Here is an 18,758-nt window from a genome sequence, read left to right as displayed (position 1 = left end):
TGATTACATAATTGGAAGTAAAACTTCTCAGCAAATACAAAAGAATGGAAATCATAACAAATAGTCTCTTAGACCAGAGCACAATCAAATTAGAACTCAAGATAGAGAAATATACTCAAAACCACACAGCTACATGAAAACTGAACAACCTGCTTCTGAATGACTCTTAGGTAAATAATGAAATTAAGGCAGAAATCAAGAAGTTCTTTGAAACTAATGAGAACAAAGAGACAACATACCAGAATCTCTGGGACACAGTTAAAGCAGTGTCAAGAGAGAAACATATAGGACCAAATTCCCCCATTAAAAAGCTAGGAAGATCCCAAATTAACAACCTAACATCTCAACTCAAAGAACTAGAGAACCAAGAGCAAACAAACCCCAAAGCTAGCAGAAGACAAGAAATAATGAAGATCAGAGCTGAACCAAAGGAGATACAGATATGAAAAAAACCCTTCAAAAAAATCACCAAATCCAGGAGCTAGTATATTGAAAAAATTAATACAATAGATAGACTGCTAGCTAGCCTAATAAAGAAGAAAGGAGAGAAGGATCAAATAAACACAATCAGAAATGATACAGGAGATACCACCACTGACCCCACAGAAATACAAACAACCATCAGAGAATACTATAAAGACCTCTGCGTACATAAACTAGAAAATCTAGAAGAAATTGATAAAATCCTGGACATATACACTCTCCCAAGACTGAACCAGGAAGAAACTGAATCCCTGAATAGACCAATAATGAGTTCTGGAATTGAGACAGTAATAACTAGCCTACCAACCAAAAAAAGCCCAAGACCAGAAATATCCACAGCTAAATTCTACCACAAGTAGAAAGAAGAGCTGGCACCATTTCTACTGAAACTATTCCAAAAAAATTGAAAGGGAGGGACTCCTCCCTAACCCATTTATGAGGTCAGCATCATCCGGATACCAAAACCTGGTGGAGATACAACAAAAAAAGAAAATATCAGGCCAATATCCTTAATGAACATTGATGCAAAAAGCTTCAATAAAATACTGGCAAACTGAATCCAGTAGCACATCAAAAAGCTTACCCACCATAATCAAGTTGACTTCATTCACAGGATGCAACAGTGGTTCAACATACACAAATCGATACATGTGATTCATCACATAAACAGAATTAAAGACATTATTACCTCAATAGACACAGAAAAGGCCTTCAATAAAATTCAACACTCCTTCATGTTAAAAACTCTCAACAAACTAGGTATTGAAGGAACATACCTCAAAATAATAAGAGCCATATATGACAAACCCATAGCCAATATCATATTGAATGAGCAAAAACTGGAATCATTTCCCTTGAAAACTGGCACAAGACAAGGATCCCTTCTTTCACCACTTCTATTCAACATAGTATTGGAAGTTCTGGCAAGGGCAATCAAGCAAGAGAAAGAAATAAAGGGTATTTAAATAGGAAGAGAGGAAGTCAAATTATTTTTGTTTGCAGATGACATGATCCTATATATGGAAAACCTCATCTTCTCAGCATGAAAGTTTCTTAAGCTATTAAGCAATCTCAGCAAATTCTCAGGACACAGAATCAATGTGCAAAAATCTCTAGCATTCCTACAGCCAACAACAGGCAATCAGAGAGCCAAACCGTCTATGAACTCCCATTCACAATTACTACACAAAAAATAAAATACCTAGGAATACAGCTAATGAGGGAAGTAAAGAAACTTTTCAAGGAGAACTACAAACCACTGCTCAAAGAAATCAAAGTGGATACAAGCAAATAGAGAAACATTCCATGCTCATGGACAGGAAGAATCAATATTGTGAAAATGGCCATACTGCCCAAAGTAATTTATAGATTCAATGCTATTCCCACTAAACTACCATTGGCATTCTTCACAGAATCAGAAAAAAACTATTTTAAAATTTATATGGAACCAAATAGCAGAGACGATCCTAAGCAAAAAGAACAAAGTTGGAGGTATCATGCTACCCAACTTCAAGCTATACTACAAGGCTACGGTAACCAAAACAGCATGGGACTGGTACAAGAACAGATACATAGACCAAAGGAACAGAATAGAGAACTCAGAAATAAGACCATACACCTACAAACATCTGATCTTTCATAAATCTGACAAAAGTAAGCAATGGGGAAAGGACACCCTATTTAATAAATGGTGCTGGGAGAGCTGGCTAGCCATATGAAGAAAACTGAAACTGGACCCCTTCCTTACACCCTATACAAAAATTAACTCAAGATGGATTACAGACTTAAATTTAAAACCCAAAACTATTAAACCCTAGAAGAAAATCTAGGCAATACTCTTCAGGACGGAGGCACGGGCAAAGATTTCATGATGAAAACACCAAAAGCAATTGCAACACAAGCAAAAATTGACAAATGGCATCAAATTAAAATTAAAATAAAGAGTTTCCGTTCAGCAAAAGAAACTATCATGAGAGTAAACAGACAACCTACAGAATAGGAGAAAATTTTTGCAATCTGTCTATCTGACAAAGATCTAATATCCAGAGTCTACAAGGAACTTAAACACATTTACAAGAAAAAAACAAACAACCCCATTAAAAAGGACATGAATAGACACTTCTCAAAAGACGACATACATGTGGCCAACAAACATTATGAAAAAAAGCTCAACATCACTGATCATTAGAGAAATGTAAATCAAAACTACAATGAGATACCATCTCATGCCAGTCAGAATGGCAATTATTAAAAAGTCAAAAAACAACAGATGCTGGTGAGTAGAGAAAAAGGAACACTTTTACACTGTTGCTAGTGTAAATTAGTTCAACCATTGTGGAAGACGTTGTGGCAATTCCTCAAAGACCAGAAACACCATTTGACCTAGCAATCCCATTACTGGGTATACACCCAAATTAACGTAAATTATTATTTTATAAGGCTACATGCACAAATATGTTCATTGCAGCATTATTCACAATAGCAAAGACATGGAATCAACCTAAATGCCCATCAGTGATAGACTGGATAAAGAAAATGTGGCACATATATACTATGGAATACTACACAGCCATAAAAAGGAATGATATCATGTCTTTTGCAGAGACATGGATGGAGATGGAAGCCATTATCCTCAGCAAACTAACACAGGAACAGAAAACCAAACACCACATGTTCTCACTTATAAGTGGGAGCTGAATGATGACAACCCATAGACATATGGAGGGGAACACCACCATTGGGATCTGTTGGGGAGGTTGGGGAGGGAGAGCATTAAGAATAATAGTTAATGGATGCTGAGCTTAATACCTAGGTTCTGGGATGATTTGTACAGCAATCCACCATGTCACATGTTTACCTATATAACAAACCTGTACATCCTGCACAGGTATCCTTAAACTTACAAGTGGAAGAAAAAAACAACATAAGAATGGCCAACAGGTATATGAAAAGGTGTTCAACATCACTAATTATCAGGCAATGTAAATTAAAACCACTATATTATAGACAACAAATGTAGGTGAGGGTGTGCAGAAAGGGAATCCTAGTACACTATGGTGGTAATGCAGATTGGTACAGCCATTATGGAAACACTACTGAGATTTCTAAAGATATTAAAAATTGAATTACCATATTACCCAGCAACCTGTTCTCTGGGTATACACCCAAAGAAGAAATCATTACCTCATAAAGATACCTGCACTCCCATGTTCCTTGCAGACTGTTCATAATAGTTAAGACATGGAAACAGCCTAAAGGTCCGTTGATGAACTAATGCATAAGAAAAATGTGGTGTTTGTGTGTGTGTGTGTATATATATGATATATATATGTGGTATATAATATATATATGATATATAATGTGGTGTGTGTGTGTATATCATATACATGCATCATAGTATACACACAGACACATGCACACATGCACACACACACAACGGAATATTATGCAGTCTTATAAAAGAATGAGATGCTGCCATTTGCCACAACATGTCTGGACCTGGAGGACACTGCTAAGACACTAAATTAAATAAGCCAGTCACAGAAAGAAAAATATTGTATTGTATGTTCTCACTCATATGTGAAACCTTTTATTTAAAATCAAATATACAGAGATAGAGAATAAAATAGTAGCTATCAGAGGCAGGAAGGGTGGGAACAGGAGAAGAAATGGGGAGATGTAGGTCAAAGGATACACAGAAAAGCAGATATATAGTGTGAACAAGTCTAGAGACCTAATGTACAACATGAAGACTACAGTGAATAAAATTATTTTGGATTAGGGATTCTTGTTAAGTAAGTAGATTTAGCTGCTCTTGTCAAAAAAATAACTATGAGATGAGATATATATTAATTTGCATCACTATGGTAACCATTTTATTAGCTATATGAATCACATAACATCATGCTGTAAACCTCAAATATGCATATAAAATTTATTTTTTAAAACAGAACTAGGTTAAGTTAAAAGAGAAGAGCAAATTAAGGAAGTGTATTGATAGTTTGAAAATGAATTCTGGGTACATTAAAAGATTTTGAAAGTTGGTAGGCTTGGTTCTTAAGTATATAAAAAATCTAGTATTTTTCTATTTCCTTGTTGCAGATATGACACTAGGATGAATTACTTTTATAATACTCATGACTTTTTTTACGGATTCATAATGGAAATAAGATAAGGCAAGAGGAAAGGGCATATTACTATTAAGTACAAACTCTGCTACCCACTGTTAGGTATCTTAGAAATGTTGCCTTACTTAATTATCATAGAAACACGTTGAGATGATTGATTCTCACGTATACAATATTGATTAAGAAATTGAAGGTAAGAGAAGTTAAGTAATATACCCAATAGTACACAGCTAGTAAAAGTAGCAGTACTGTAATTCAAATCTGACTCTCTAACTCCAGTATGTTCCTGAAAAAACAACAAAAAAAAAAAAAAAAAGAAAAAACAAGGAGATAAAGAAAAAATAAGGAGCAAAGACTGAAGAAAGAAGTAACTAGGTAAGAGTGGGAAATGAGAAAAGGAATTAAGATATATGCTTGCAAGAAAACGATTATCTGAAACAAAATTAGCTAATTTGTGTGCAACAGAATAAAGGGAGAGGATGAAATGTACATTAGATTTAAGGGAATGTATAGTGTATTTCAGTTTCCTACTCATATAGATAACTTCAGTTCAAAAATGTTAATTATTATGTATTCACCTTAGGACACCAGATATTTCTATGTGAATGATGTCGCCATTGCACAAAGAATTCCATAAGTCTTTCAAAATTGCCTTCAGAGTTAAGTTTATGAGCAAGAAAACAAGTCTCATTACTTGATCCCACATCTTGTTTCTGACAAAAAGTGATTATGATCCAACCTGATCATCTAGTTTATTCACCCAACAAGTAGAAAGCTTCAAATTGTTTATAGCTACTTATAACCTCTCTGCCCTATACCTACACCTTTTTAAAAATCCCAGTTTACCTTTATTCTATTACTAGTTTTATAATGAACTGGTCAATGTTTTTGAAACCCCATCTTTCTTTTAAAAACTTAGAAAATTAATAAGAATGCTATAAAACTACATGCAGTTGGTATGAAAATTATTAATCATTATTTGATGGTATTCTTACCTTTGTAGCAATAATTTCACTTTCTCCCTTTCTATCTACCTCTCAGACTTCATCTACTTTTTGGCTGTGAGCTCTTTGTTGGTTTTTCTCATTCTGTCTTGCTCTCTACTGTTTCTTATTGCTTAATCTTGCTTTGTTGATGTGTATTACAAAAGAACTACTCTATAGTCTTCACATCCTAGAGATTTTTTCTCATATGGTAGTAACTAAGAAGATCAAGTTAAATCCTTCAAATGGAAGGAAAAGTGTCAAAATAGTATCTAGAGGGTGAATAAGTGGTTATGTTTGTAATGCTTTAATAGACTATCTTTATAGTCTACCTTTTTAGTGGATTAAAAACAAAAAAAACAAAAAAACAAAGAATGTAAAGAAGACTAAATTGGCTCCTCTAGGCTTGCTACGTGTCTTTGGTTGACAAGCAACCAGAGGTGGTGGCAAAGGAACAGAAAGGTAACTGGAAAGCTGATCTGACCCAAAGCAGAGAGAAGTATATTCCCCCACCATATAAAATTAGGCAGAAAAGTAAGTATCTGCTCATATCCACATGTCCCATTTTAGTCTGAGGTCTACCACTAAACATATTTACTGATTTCCAGAAGTTATTAACAATAATAATAAGTTAATGTTCATTACATAGTAATCATGTGCTACCACTCCGCTGAGACCTTCTGCTATAATTTGGATGCTGTCCATTTAATCTCATGCTAAATTGAAATCCCCAGTGTTGGAGGTGAGGCCTGGTAGGAGGTGAATAGATCACGGGGGCAGATCCCTAATGGCTTGGTGCTGTCCTCACAACAGTGAGTGAGTTCTTGTGACATCCAGTTGCTTAAAAGTGTATGGCACCGCCCCACCCCTGCTCCTGCTCTTACCATGTGAAACACCAACTCATCCTTTGCCTTCTGCCATAACTGTAAGCAGCCCAAGGCCTCACCAGAAGCCGAGCAGATGCTGGTGCCATGTTTCCTGTACAGCCTGCAAAACTGTGAGCCAATTAAACCTCTCTTCTTTATAAATTACCCAGTATCATAAATTTCTTTATATCAATGCAAGAATGACCCAACACACCTGCTAAGATTGAGTGGTAAGCAGGATGAACATGAGTCCCCCTTTCCTGAAGAAGTTGATAATCTAATGAATGGAAAAGATATTAAAATAAGTATTAAAAGGATATTATAATTATAGTGAGTGTTATGAAATCAAGTACAGGTTGCTTATAAAAGTAAATACAGGGAAACTGATGACTATGGAAAACTGATATTAAAGTTTAGACATGAAGGATAAATAGGAGTTAGGTAAAAACCATTCCAGTAAAAGAAAGCATGATGCAAGACGATGCTGTACAGAGTAACAGTTTGGTGCATTCACAGAACAGAGAGGCCAATACAGCTTGACCATGGTGAGTAAAGGGGGAGAATGGTCATGATAAGTCTGGAGAATTGGAGAGGCATCACATTATATGGGCTGTTGCAGGCCACACTAAGGATTTAGCATTTAATCCCCAGGACAATAAGAAGCTATTAAAGGGTTTTAGGCAGGAAAATGACATATAGATTTGCAATCTTACACAATCTATGCTATGCAGAGAACAAAGCGGGATAAGAGTGTGTGTGTGTGTAGTAATTAAAGAAAAGGATACAGCCTAGGCAAGAGATTAATAGTGACTTGAATTAGGGAAGTGGCAGTGTTGATGGAGACAAAATGACATATTTGAGATATATTTAGAAGTAAGAATAAACAGGACTTTGTAATTGATTGCCTATGAGGTATAAGGTGAAGAAGATATCAGTGATAGTTTTCTGCTATGAGTAACTAGGGAGATAATGTATAATTAAGATGGGGAACAGTGGAGAAGGAGCTGTTCTGACGGCAAGAACCAAGGTTCTATTTTGTACATACTGAGTTTGAGATGACTGTCGGTAGACATACAATTGGATTCAGTTACACAGATGGACTATAGGCCTGGAGTTCAGTAGGGAAGCCTGGGCTGAAGGCATAAATGTGGGAATGCATAGACACACATAAATATTATTTGAAGTTCATGTGAGTAGTTACAAACAACTAAGAGTGTGGAATTAGAAAGAATGAAACTCAGATATACTCACTTGAATGTCAACATTTAAGAGTTGGTAGAAGAGGTGAAAAGGGACTGAGAATGAGCAGTCTGCAAAGTAGGAAGAAAATCAGTAGAAATGATCACAGAAGCACAGAGCCCAGAGTGTTTAAGTAAGGTGGAAGTGGCCAAATATGATAGAAAGTCCTTAAAGATTAATTCACAAGATCAGCTTTAGTGAAAGACTATAAAAGATGCTGGATTGAAATTAGGTTAAAAAAATAGACAGTATATGGATAATCTTTATCATTCAAGAAATCTGACCATCAGATTATCAGTATGGATGATCTTTATCATTCAAGAAATCTGGATCACCCCTGCACTAAGATTCATTATCTCACTTAATCCTCAAAATTACCATTATCCTTATTTTATAGATGAGGACACTGAGGTTTACCCCAAGGTTATGAGACAAGCCTAATTTTCTCATCTCATCTAGATGAGCCCTAAAAGTCCTTCTACTTCCATGAAAAAATGAAAAACTATACCACTGTTTCTGTCCCACAGTCATAATAAATTTAGCATCTTTCACAAGAATAGAAGCAGCCTGTTGCATACCCTTCTTTGTTGCACAAACCTGAAAATAAATCCATAACTTTTGTATTAATCATGTTAAAAACTGAATATACTAAAAAATAAGCTATCAACAATCCATACCACAACTGTGGGTCTCTTTTTTTTTTATACTTTAAGTTCTAGGGTGCATGTGCACAACGTGCAGGTTTGTTACATATGTATACATGTGCCATGTTGGTGTGCTGCACCCATTAACTCGTCATTTACATTAGGTATATCTCCTAACGCTATCCTTCCCCCCGACCCTCTCCCCACAATAGGACCCGGTGTGTGATGCTCCCCTTCCTGTGTCCAAGTGATCTCATTGTTCAATTCTCATCTATGAGTGAGAACATGCAGTATTTGGTTTTCTGTTCTTGTGACAGTTTGCTGAGGATGATGGTTTCCAGCTGCATCCATGTCCCTACAAAGGACACGAACTCATCCTTTTTTCTGGCTGCATAGTATTCCATGATGTGTATGTGCCACATTTTCTTAATCCAGTCTGTCACTGATGGACATTTGGGTTGATTCCAAGTCTTTGCTATTGTGAATAGTGCCCCAATAAACATACGTATGCATGTGTTTTTACAGCAGCATGACTCATAATCCTTTGGGTATATCCCCAGTAATGGATGGCTGGGTCAAATGGTATTTCTAGTTCTAGATCCTTGAGGAATCGCCACAGTTTTCCACAATGTTTGAACTACTTTACAGTCCCACCAACAGTGTAAAAGTGTTCCTATTTCTCCAGATCCTCTCCATCACCTGTTGTTTCCTGATTTTTTAATGATTGCCATTCTAACTGGTGTGAGATGGTATCTCATTGCGGTTTTGATGTGCATTTTTCTGATGGCCAGTGATGATGAGCATTTTTTCATGTGTCTGTTGGCTGCATGAATGTCTTGAGAAATGTCTATTCCTATCCTTTGCCCACTTTTTGATGGGGTTGTTTATGTCTCTGCCAGTCTTTAGTATCAGGATGATACTGGCCTCGTAAAATGAGTTAGGGAGGATTCCCTCTTTTTCTATTGATTGGAATAGTTTCAGAAGGAATGGTACCAGCTCCTCCTTGTACTTCTGGTAGAATTCGGCTGTGAATTCGTCCGGTCCTGGACTTTTTTTGGTTGGTAGGCTATTAATTATTGCCTCAATTTCAGAGCATGTTATTGGTCTATTCAGGGATTCCACTTCTTCCTGGTTTAGTGTTGGGAGAGTGTATATGTCCAAGAATTTATCCACTTCTTCTAGGTTTTCTAGTTTATTTGCGTAGAGGTGTTTATAGTATTCTCTGATGGTAGTTTGTATTTCTGTGGGGTCTGTGGTGATACCTCATTTATCACTTTTATTGCGTCGATTTGATTCTTCTCTCTTTTCTTCATTAGTCTTGCTAGCAGTCTATCAATTTTGTTGATCTGTTCAAAAAACCAACTCCTGGATTCATTGATTTTTTGGAGAGTTTTTTGTGTCTCTATCTCCTGCAGTTCTGCTCTGATCTTAGTTATTTCTTCCCTTCTGCTAGCTTTTGAATGTGTTTGCTCTTGTTTCTCTAGTTCTCTTAATTGTGATGTTAGGGTGTCAATTTTAGATCTTTCCAGCTTTCTCTTGTGGGCATTTAGTGCTATAAATTTCCCTCTGCACACTGCTTTAGATGTGTCCCAGAGATTCTGGTGTGTTGTATCTTTGTTCTCATTGGTTTCAAAGAACATCTTTATTTCTGTCTTCATTTCGTTATGTACCCAGTAGTCACTCAGGAGCAGGTTGTTCAGTTTCCACGTAGTTGAGCAGTTTTGATTGAGTTTCTTAGTCCTGAGTTCTAGTTTGATTGCACTGTGGTCTGAGAGACAGTTTGTTATAATTTCTGTTCTTGTACATTTGCTGAGGAGTGCTTTACTTCCAACTATGTGGTCAATTTTGGAATGAGTGTGATGTGGTGCTGAGAAGAATGTATATTCTGTTGATTTGGGGTGGAGAGTTCTGTAGATGTCTATTAGGTCCGCTTGGTGCAGAGTTGAGTTCAATTCCTGGATATCCTTGTTAACTTTCTGTCCTGTTGATCTGTCTAATGTTGACAGTGGGGTGTTGAAGTCTCCCATTATGATTGTATGGGAGTCTGAGTCTCTTTGTAAGTCTCTAAGGACTTGCTTTATGAATCTGGGTGCTCCTGTATTGGGTGCATATATATTTAGGATAGTTAGCTCTTCCTGTGGAACTGATCCCTTTACCATTATGTAATGGCCTTGTCTCTTTTCATCTTTGATGGTTTAAAGTCTGTTTTATCAGAGACTAGGATTGCAACCCCTGCTTTCTTTTGTTCTCCATTTGTTTGGTAGATCTTCCTCCATCCCTTTATTTTGAGCCTATGTGTGTCTCTACATGTGAGATGGGTCTCCTGAAGACCCAGCCAAACTGATGGGTCTTGACTCTTTATCCAATTTGCCAGTCTGTGTCTTTTAATTGGACCATTTAGTCCATTCACATTTAAGGTTAATATTGTTATGTCAGAACTTGATCCTGTCATTGTGATATTAGCTGGTTATTTTGCTCGTTAGTTGATGCAGTTTCTTCCTAGCATTGATGGTCGTTACATTCTGGCATGTTTTTGCAATGGCTGGTACCAGTTGTTCCTTTCCATGTTTAGTGCTTCCTTCAGGTCTCTTGTAGGGCAGGCCTGGTTCTGAAAAAATCTCTAAGCATTTGCTTGTCTGTAAAGGATTTTATTTCTCCTTCACTTATGAAATTTAGTTTGGCTGGATATGAAATTCTGGGTTGAAAATTCTTTTCTCTAAGAATGTTGAATATTGGCCCCCACTCTCTTCTGGCTTGGAGAGTTTCTGCCAAGAGATCTGCTGTTAGTCTGATGGGCTTCCCTTTGTGAGTAACCCGACTTTCTCTCTGGCTGCCCTTAACATTTTTTCCTTCATTTCAACTTTGGTGAATCTGACAATATGTGTCTGGGAGTTGCTCTTCTTGAGGAGTATCTTTGTGGCGTTCTCTGTATTTCCTGAAGTTGAATGTTGGCCTGCCTTACTAGGTTGGGGAAGTTCTCCTGGATGATATCCTGAAGAGTGTTTTCCAACTTGGTTCCATTTTCCCCCTCACTTTCAGGCACACCAATCAGACGTAGATTTGATCTTTTCACATAATCCCATATTTCTTGGAGGCTTTGTTCATTTCTTTTTCCTCTTTTTTCTCTAGACTTCTCTTCTCACTTCGTTTCATTCATTTGATCTTCAATCATTGATACTCCTTCTTCCAGTTGATCGAGTCGGTTACTGAAGCTTGTGCATTTTTTACGTATTTCTTGTGTCATGGTTTTTAACTCTCTCAGTTCGTTTATGGCCTTCTCTGCATTGATTATTCTAGTTATCCATTCTTCCATTTTTTTTTCAAGATTTTTAGTTTCTTTGTGCTGGGTATGTAGTTCCTCCTTTAGCTCTGAGAAGTTTGATCGACTGAAGCCTTCTTCTCTCAACTCATCAAAGTCATTCTCCGTCCAGCTTTGATCCGTTGCTGGCGATGAGCTGCGTTCCTTTGGAGGGGGAGATGCGCTCTGATTTTTTGAATTTCCGGCTTTTCTGCCCTGCTTTTTTCCCATCTTTGTGGTTTTAGCTGCCTTTGGTCTTTGATGACGGTGATGAACTGATGGGGTTTTGGTGTGGGTGTCCTTTCTGTTTGTTAGTTTTCCTTCTAACAGTCAGGACCCTCAGTTGTAGGTCTGTTGGAGATTGCTTGAAGTTCACTCCTGACCCTGTTTGCCTGGGTATCAGCAGCTGAGGCTGCAGAAGATAGAATATTGCTGAACAGCGAGTGTTGCTGTCTGATTCTTGCTCTGGAAGCTTCGTCTCAGGGGTGTACCCCGCCGTGTGAGGTGTGAGGTATTGGTCTGCACCTAGTGGGGGATGTCTCCCAGTTAGGCTACTCAGGGGTCAGGGACCTACTTGAGCAGGCAGTCTGTCCGTTCTCAGATCTCAACCTCCATGCTGGGAGATCCACTGCTCTCTTCAAAGCTGTCAGACAGGGTCATTTATCTCTCCCGAGGTTTCTGTTGCTTTTTGTTTAGCTATGCCCTATTCCCAGAGATGGAGTCTACAGAGATAGGCAGGCCCCCTTGAGCTGAGGTGGGCTCCACCCAGTTCGAGCTTCCCAGAGGCTTTGTTTACCTACTTAAGCCTCAGCAATGGTGGGCGCCCCTCCCCCAGCCTCGCTGCTGCCCTGCAGTTAGATCTCAGACTGCTCTGCTAGCAATGAGGGAGGCTCTGTGGGCATGGGACCCTCCCGTCCAGGTGTGGGATATAATCTCCTGGTGTCCTGTTTGCTAAGACCCCTGGTAAAGCGCAGTATTAGGGTGGGAGTTACCCAATTTTCCAGGTGTTGTGTGTCTCAGTTTCCCTTGGCTAGGAAAAGGGATTCCCTTCCCCCTTGTGCTTCCCAGGTGAGGCGATGGCTCCCCCTGCTTCAGCTCTCGCTGGTCGGGTTGCACCAGCTGACCAGCACTGATTGTCTGGCACTCCCCAGTGAGATGAACCCAGTACCTCAGTTGAAAATGTAGAAATCACCCGTTCTCTGTGTTGCTCGCGCTGGGAGCTGGAGGCTGGAGCTGCTCCTATTCGGTCATGTTGCTCTGGGGCTGTTTGTTTGTTTTTGAGATGGAGTCTCGCTCTGTCGCCCAGGCTGGAGTGCAGTGGCGGGATCTCCACTCACTGCAAACTCTGCCTCCTGGGTTCATGCCATTCTCCTGCCTCAGCCTCCAGAGTAGCTGGGACTACAGGTGCCCGCCACTACATCCAGCTAATTTTTTTATTTTTCGTAGAGATGGGGTTTCATCGTGTTAGCCAGGATGGTCTTGATCTCCTGACCTCATGATCCACCTGCCTTGGCCTCCCAAAGTCCTGGGATTACAGGCGTGTGCCATTGCGCCCAGCCTATCATGCTGTTTTATTTGTCAATGCAGATCTAGAAGAAAATCATTCCTGGCTAAGCGGCATTGCTTACACCTGTAATCTCAGCACTTTGGGAAGCCAAGGAAGGCAGATCACTTGAGGTCAGGAATTCAAGACCAGCCTGGCCAACATAGCAAAACCCTGTCCCCACTACAAATACAAAACTTAGCCAGGAGTGGTGTCTCGCACCTGTAACCCCAGTTACTTGGGTGGCTGAGGCAGGAGAATCACTTAAACCTGTGAAATAGAAGTTGCAGTGAGCTGAGATTTCACTACCGCACTCAAATACAAACAAATCCACCTATGAAAATCACACGTATTCATTTACCAAATATTTTCTGAGCTCCTAGAATGTGCTAGACACTGAGTGTGGCAGTGCAAACATAAAGATCTAGTAAATTCCAGCTGTCCCAATCTAGTGATCACAACCTAGTGAAAGGTAGAAAAATAAATAAGTTAAATAAAATACATCATCAAAGGCTTTGGACTGTATATAGTTGAAATACGGAAATTCTTTGAAAACACTTCTAAATTTTGCCACTTACAATAACATTAAGGAGTCAAATATTTCAGAATTTTAAAAACTGGTTACTTTTAATTTTAAAATTAAGTTATATTAATATTCATTCTGACAACGTTTAATGATGAGGTTTTAACATTTGCTATTTGGCATCTTAAGAAAAGAATTATCATAAATTATTCTAGTCTCCAGTCACATTCCATATTCTGAAAAGAACTTGCAAAGTTCCTATAGGGAAATAAGAGATTAAATAAGGGTTATACTTGAGTGCTAAATATGATGGAAGAGATGCAAGTACGTAATGGCAAGTAAATCAGAACTCTACTTCTGGTTTATCTTTTCCAGAGTAGTGCTTTTTCTTATTTACCTTGACAAGGCCACTTGATTTTTATCTCTTCTTCAATGTACAGAATTTCAGTCAACTATTTTATTAAGCATTGATTGTACTTCATTAGCTGATGTGTTTCTGGTTACCTAATACTAAATCTCTTTGTTTTTGATAATTGAATTGTGTTAGGTGGTGGGTTTAATTGTAATTATCAACACACTGGCTTGACAGGAAGAACTTAAATCATCCTTCCCCTATAAGAAAGTTCAAAAATATAAATAGATATGAAGAATAAACTGTGCCCTCTCCAAGGTGAGGGTCTGTTGACAGATTGGGAGATATCTGTATTTACATGGTATTCTTCTTACAATATATCAACTACAGTCATTGAACACTATATACAGAATACATTAATAGATTTAGAAAGCTGTGGGAAGTTGTAAATAAAGAAGAAAATGAGTTCCTACAATTGAGACTGTTATAATCTATTAGAAGATATAAGATGGTTAAGAACATTATCTGAGAACACAAGTACACAGTTATTTAAACAACTGGATTTTTATAAAGATATACAAGAACTGATGGATTGCTGTAGTGATCCTGTTTAAACTTAGATCATATTACTTCTCTGATCAAATTCCTCCTTTCTCTCAAAGTATATGGCTATAAGGCTGTACATGATCTTGTCTTCCCACTGCCACTCCCTCCCCGCATCAGCCCCTGCCTTTATCTCTCTGACTTCATGTCCTACTACTCTTTCCCCCAACTCATCTCCTCTAGCTATACTGAACTCTGCTGTTCTTCAAAACCATCAGCCATGTTCCTGCCATGAGGCCTTCCCCTGCCTAGACTGTTCCTCCCTCCATATTTCCTTGGCTCTTTTCCCTCCATTAAGTGCTTACACCTGACCTTCTCAAGGTCTACCCTAACTACTGTTTAATTCTACACCCTGAGCCACAAATCCCAGCAGTCCCAATTTAACCCCCTTACCCTGCTCTACTTTTTTCTTTTTCCATAATAGTCACCACTTTCTAAAAAACTCTATGACTTATTTATATGTTATTACAGTTGTTGAGATCTAGCTTCTTCCCCACCCTCATCCCAAGAATGATATCTCCTCAAAAGCAAGGATTCATTGTCTGTTTTCTTCAGTGACATATCCCAAATACCAAGAACAGTGCCTGACACACAGTAAGTACTCAGTTAATATAGGTTTGCAATTATTACATCAAGCAGTTAATTTATAAATCCTCATTTTACTTTCTGGTGTGCAAAGTGTCATATCTGTGCCAAAACAAAAACATAATTTTGAATTTGAAAATCTATCAGCTTTAGAAGGAATCTCATTTTTCCTTCAAAACATGTCTCTTACTATCAAATTTTTATTTGTAACAAGCCCACAAGTGGGCCATTATGTTGGTTTTCTCTCATTAGATAGTTCCATATCAATTTATAGAATCAGTGTTTCAGCTCATAGGAAAACTCAACTGCTAACATCATTTATCATCACTATCAACAACTGAAATCAATTTTTGGCCTTACATTCAATAAACTCTCAGCAGTGTCACTGAAATTATGGGGAAAATGTCTGCAGAACTGAAAATGACAAGACTACTGTGGTAGGATCAATCTGAGAAAACTTCTATTACCCTGAGGATTCAAATGTAGTAAAATATTTAGAGAGAATAAGAAAATAAGGTGTGCCCAAGTAATCTGCAAACTCTCAAATTATCACAAATAGCATTCAGTCTTCCACTTTAAATACATACTTGGAAACAAGGTATAGGACAATGAGTTTTATACACAATGAACTTTTTGGACAATAAATCAGTGGACACAAGTGTAAGCAGTAGTCCTAACTAATAAAGACCCCTAAACAACAGAACCACTTCAGCTGTGCTAATATAGCATAAAGATCCTCAAAGCTCTTTAAAAGTCAGTGTCATATTATGGAAAGGCTTTCCAGTAAGGGATAAGAAGAATCAGCCATTGTACAGATAATTAAACATCTTTAACAGGTTACTGCTAATGTATTTCCCATGTTTCCATCCTATTTTGATCACCAGAGGAAAGAAAGTGTGGCAGCATTGAGACACCATGCTGAATAAAGTGCTAAACACTGGCTCTGTTTATAGTTACTATATCAACATGTATAACCCTCTTATTGATCCCTCTCCCTCATTTTTACTATCTGCATTGGAGGCGATTTTTCATGAGAAGTCAGGCAAATATTTTCTAACCATTCTTCAGAATTATCTCAGATGATCCCTTGCGTACCCAGGATTAGAGTTATTGTTGCCAGATTTCTCTAGCGCAGCTGTGCAATATCTGGAATTCAGTTTTCATTTTGTCAACTAGACTATAACTTCTGTGGATGCTAGAACACTCCCAAGCATTGAGTCACTAATTATATATTCCTAAAGCATAGTTTTAATGATGATATTTGACCTGCTCAAAAATATTACATGGTTTCTCCTTATTACAGAGATTGTAAGTATTTTCACTACAAAAAATAAGTAACTATGAAAGGTGATAGATACATTAATTAGCCTGCTTGTGGTAATTATTTTTGCAATGTTTACATATAAAAAAATTATGTTGTACTCCTTAAATATATACCATTTTTATTTGTCAATTATACCTCAACAAAGCTGGGGGAAAAATAAAAAATAAAAATAAAATAAAATAAACTTTTGACCTTGGTATTCATGACATTATATGATATGATCCTAAGATAACTAGCCAACATTTCTTATTACTTCTTTAATCATATCTTTCCCTTCAGTCAAACTGGAAAGCTTATTCTTTCCAAATGTATTTCATACTTTTTTACCTTCACCCTTGCTTATGTCTATACTTTTGCCAGAACAATTTCCTTGCTTTACCTGCCTTACTTTATTTGCCTTTCAATGTATTTGGAAATAGGCAGGTAAGCAAGTCATCATCCTTGCCTTCAAATAATTCATAGATCATGGGGAAATAGTCACATAAACTGTTGGTGAATTAAAACAGAATAAATGCACTATTATAGGCATACAAAGGGTATTAAAGAAGCAAAGACAATGTTACCTCCAGAACACACAAATGTACTCAAAATATTTATGCTGGAAATGCCCAGACATGAAACTTGGATCCTATGTATAAACTCCAAATTAGATTTTCAAAAATACTAGATCTGTGGAAATGTCCCCAATCCATACAATATCCCATTCTCATCCATTTCCCCTGCCCAGTTCAACCCAATTTGGCTGCTCTTTCTCAAAGGATGAGAAGTAATCTCTACCCATTTGTAAGTAAATATGCTCAGAGTTCTGCCAATAATACAAATCTGACTTCTGTACTGAACTTGTCATAAACTGATAACAAACAGTTCACAAATTGGCACCAGTCTGCAGTCACACCTTGAGTAGCACTATCACACACATACCTCTTTTTCTTTTTTTTTTTTTTTGAGATGGAGTCTCACCCTTTTGCCAGGCTGGAATGCAGTGGCACAATCTCAGGTCACTGCAACCTCCGCCTCCCAGGTTCAAGGAATTCTCCTGCCTCAGCCTCCTGAGTAGCTGGGATTACAGGCACACACCACCACGCCCAGCTAATTTTTTATATTTTTAGTAGAGACGAGGTTTCACCATGTTGGTCAGACTGGTCTCGAACTCCTGACCTCGTGATCTGCCTGCCTCGGCCTCCCAAAGTACTGGAATTACAGGCGTTAACCACTGCACCTGGCCACATGTACCTCTTACATTACCAAAAAGATTAACTTTACCCTCTTTTTCTCCATCAACCAAAATAAACAGAAACACAATTAAACAAAATGTTTTAAAATTATGATTTAATAAATATAAAGCAGCTATTGTAAATAACTTAAAGGATACGAATTTCTGTGACAGCCTTCAAGGAACCTAAACCATTTTCTGTTACCTCTGGAAAAAAATCCTACATATTTATATAAACATTAAAAAAAAATGTAATGGTCAGAAGCTAGGACCTGAAATGAATTTTTAACCTTTCCATAAAAACTGTTTCAATAAAACTAACACAACTTTTTATTGAGAGCAAAGTTAAAAATATTTTTAGCACACAGGATAAAATATTTTAACACACAGCCCAGCTTAGAAAATAATGCAACATAATAAAAAATGCAGAAATTGCACAGAGAGATAATCTACTCAAATTTACTGTATTTTTACATTTTCCCATATGCTGAGAAATGCAGATTAGTCTGTACTCATAAAACGAACTGAAAAAGCAAGAAATTACTTTGAATATCATGAGGCTGGCAAGAAACTGGAAAAGATGGTCTTTGAACATGCCTTCTCCGATTTCAGAGGCAGAAAAAGCATTATCTGCTGTAAACACATTTGCAGAATATTGAAATTTCTGCCTACTATTGCTATAGTTCCTTAATTTCCCTTTGTTCATTTCTGTTTGTACAATTTTCACTGAGCCAATGTGAGAGTCCAATTCACTTTCATTAGAATAAGCACTCCCATGTATACTGTCAGATATTTTAAATAATCTGCAAAAAAAAGACCCACATATTTTCTCACTTGTAACACTTGCTTGGAATATGAAAAACTAGCATAAAATTAGCCCCTTTAAAAACATTCATAGATTATGGTTTACTCAAAAAAGCTAAACATTCTCCTAAAATATAACTTGCTAAGTTTACCACCGAAGTATGTCTACTT

General features: G+C 37.5%; 1 protein-coding gene across 1 annotated transcript in view; it reads right to left on the bottom strand.

The window, feature by feature from the left end:
- Positions 1 to 18,758, bottom strand: part of LOC100429940 (putative ATP-dependent DNA helicase HFM1) — a 122,529-nt gene that overhangs the window by 83,675 nt on the left and 20,096 nt on the right. Inside the window, 5 exon segments of the mRNA XM_077983062.1 lie at positions 8,207 to 8,295; positions 13,686 to 13,756; positions 17,943 to 17,990; positions 18,328 to 18,369; positions 18,372 to 18,586. Coding sequence (XP_077839188.1) covers positions 8,207 to 8,295; positions 13,686 to 13,756; positions 17,943 to 17,990; positions 18,328 to 18,369; positions 18,372 to 18,586 — 465 coding nt within the window.

Source organism: Macaca mulatta, chromosome 1 (assembly GCF_049350105.2).
Source record: "Macaca mulatta isolate MMU2019108-1 chromosome 1, T2T-MMU8v2.0, whole genome shotgun sequence".
NCBI lineage: Eukaryota > Metazoa > Chordata > Mammalia > Primates > Cercopithecidae > Macaca > Macaca mulatta.
Note: the sequence above shows the minus strand (reverse complement) of the source record. Positions and strands in the feature narration are given on the sequence as shown.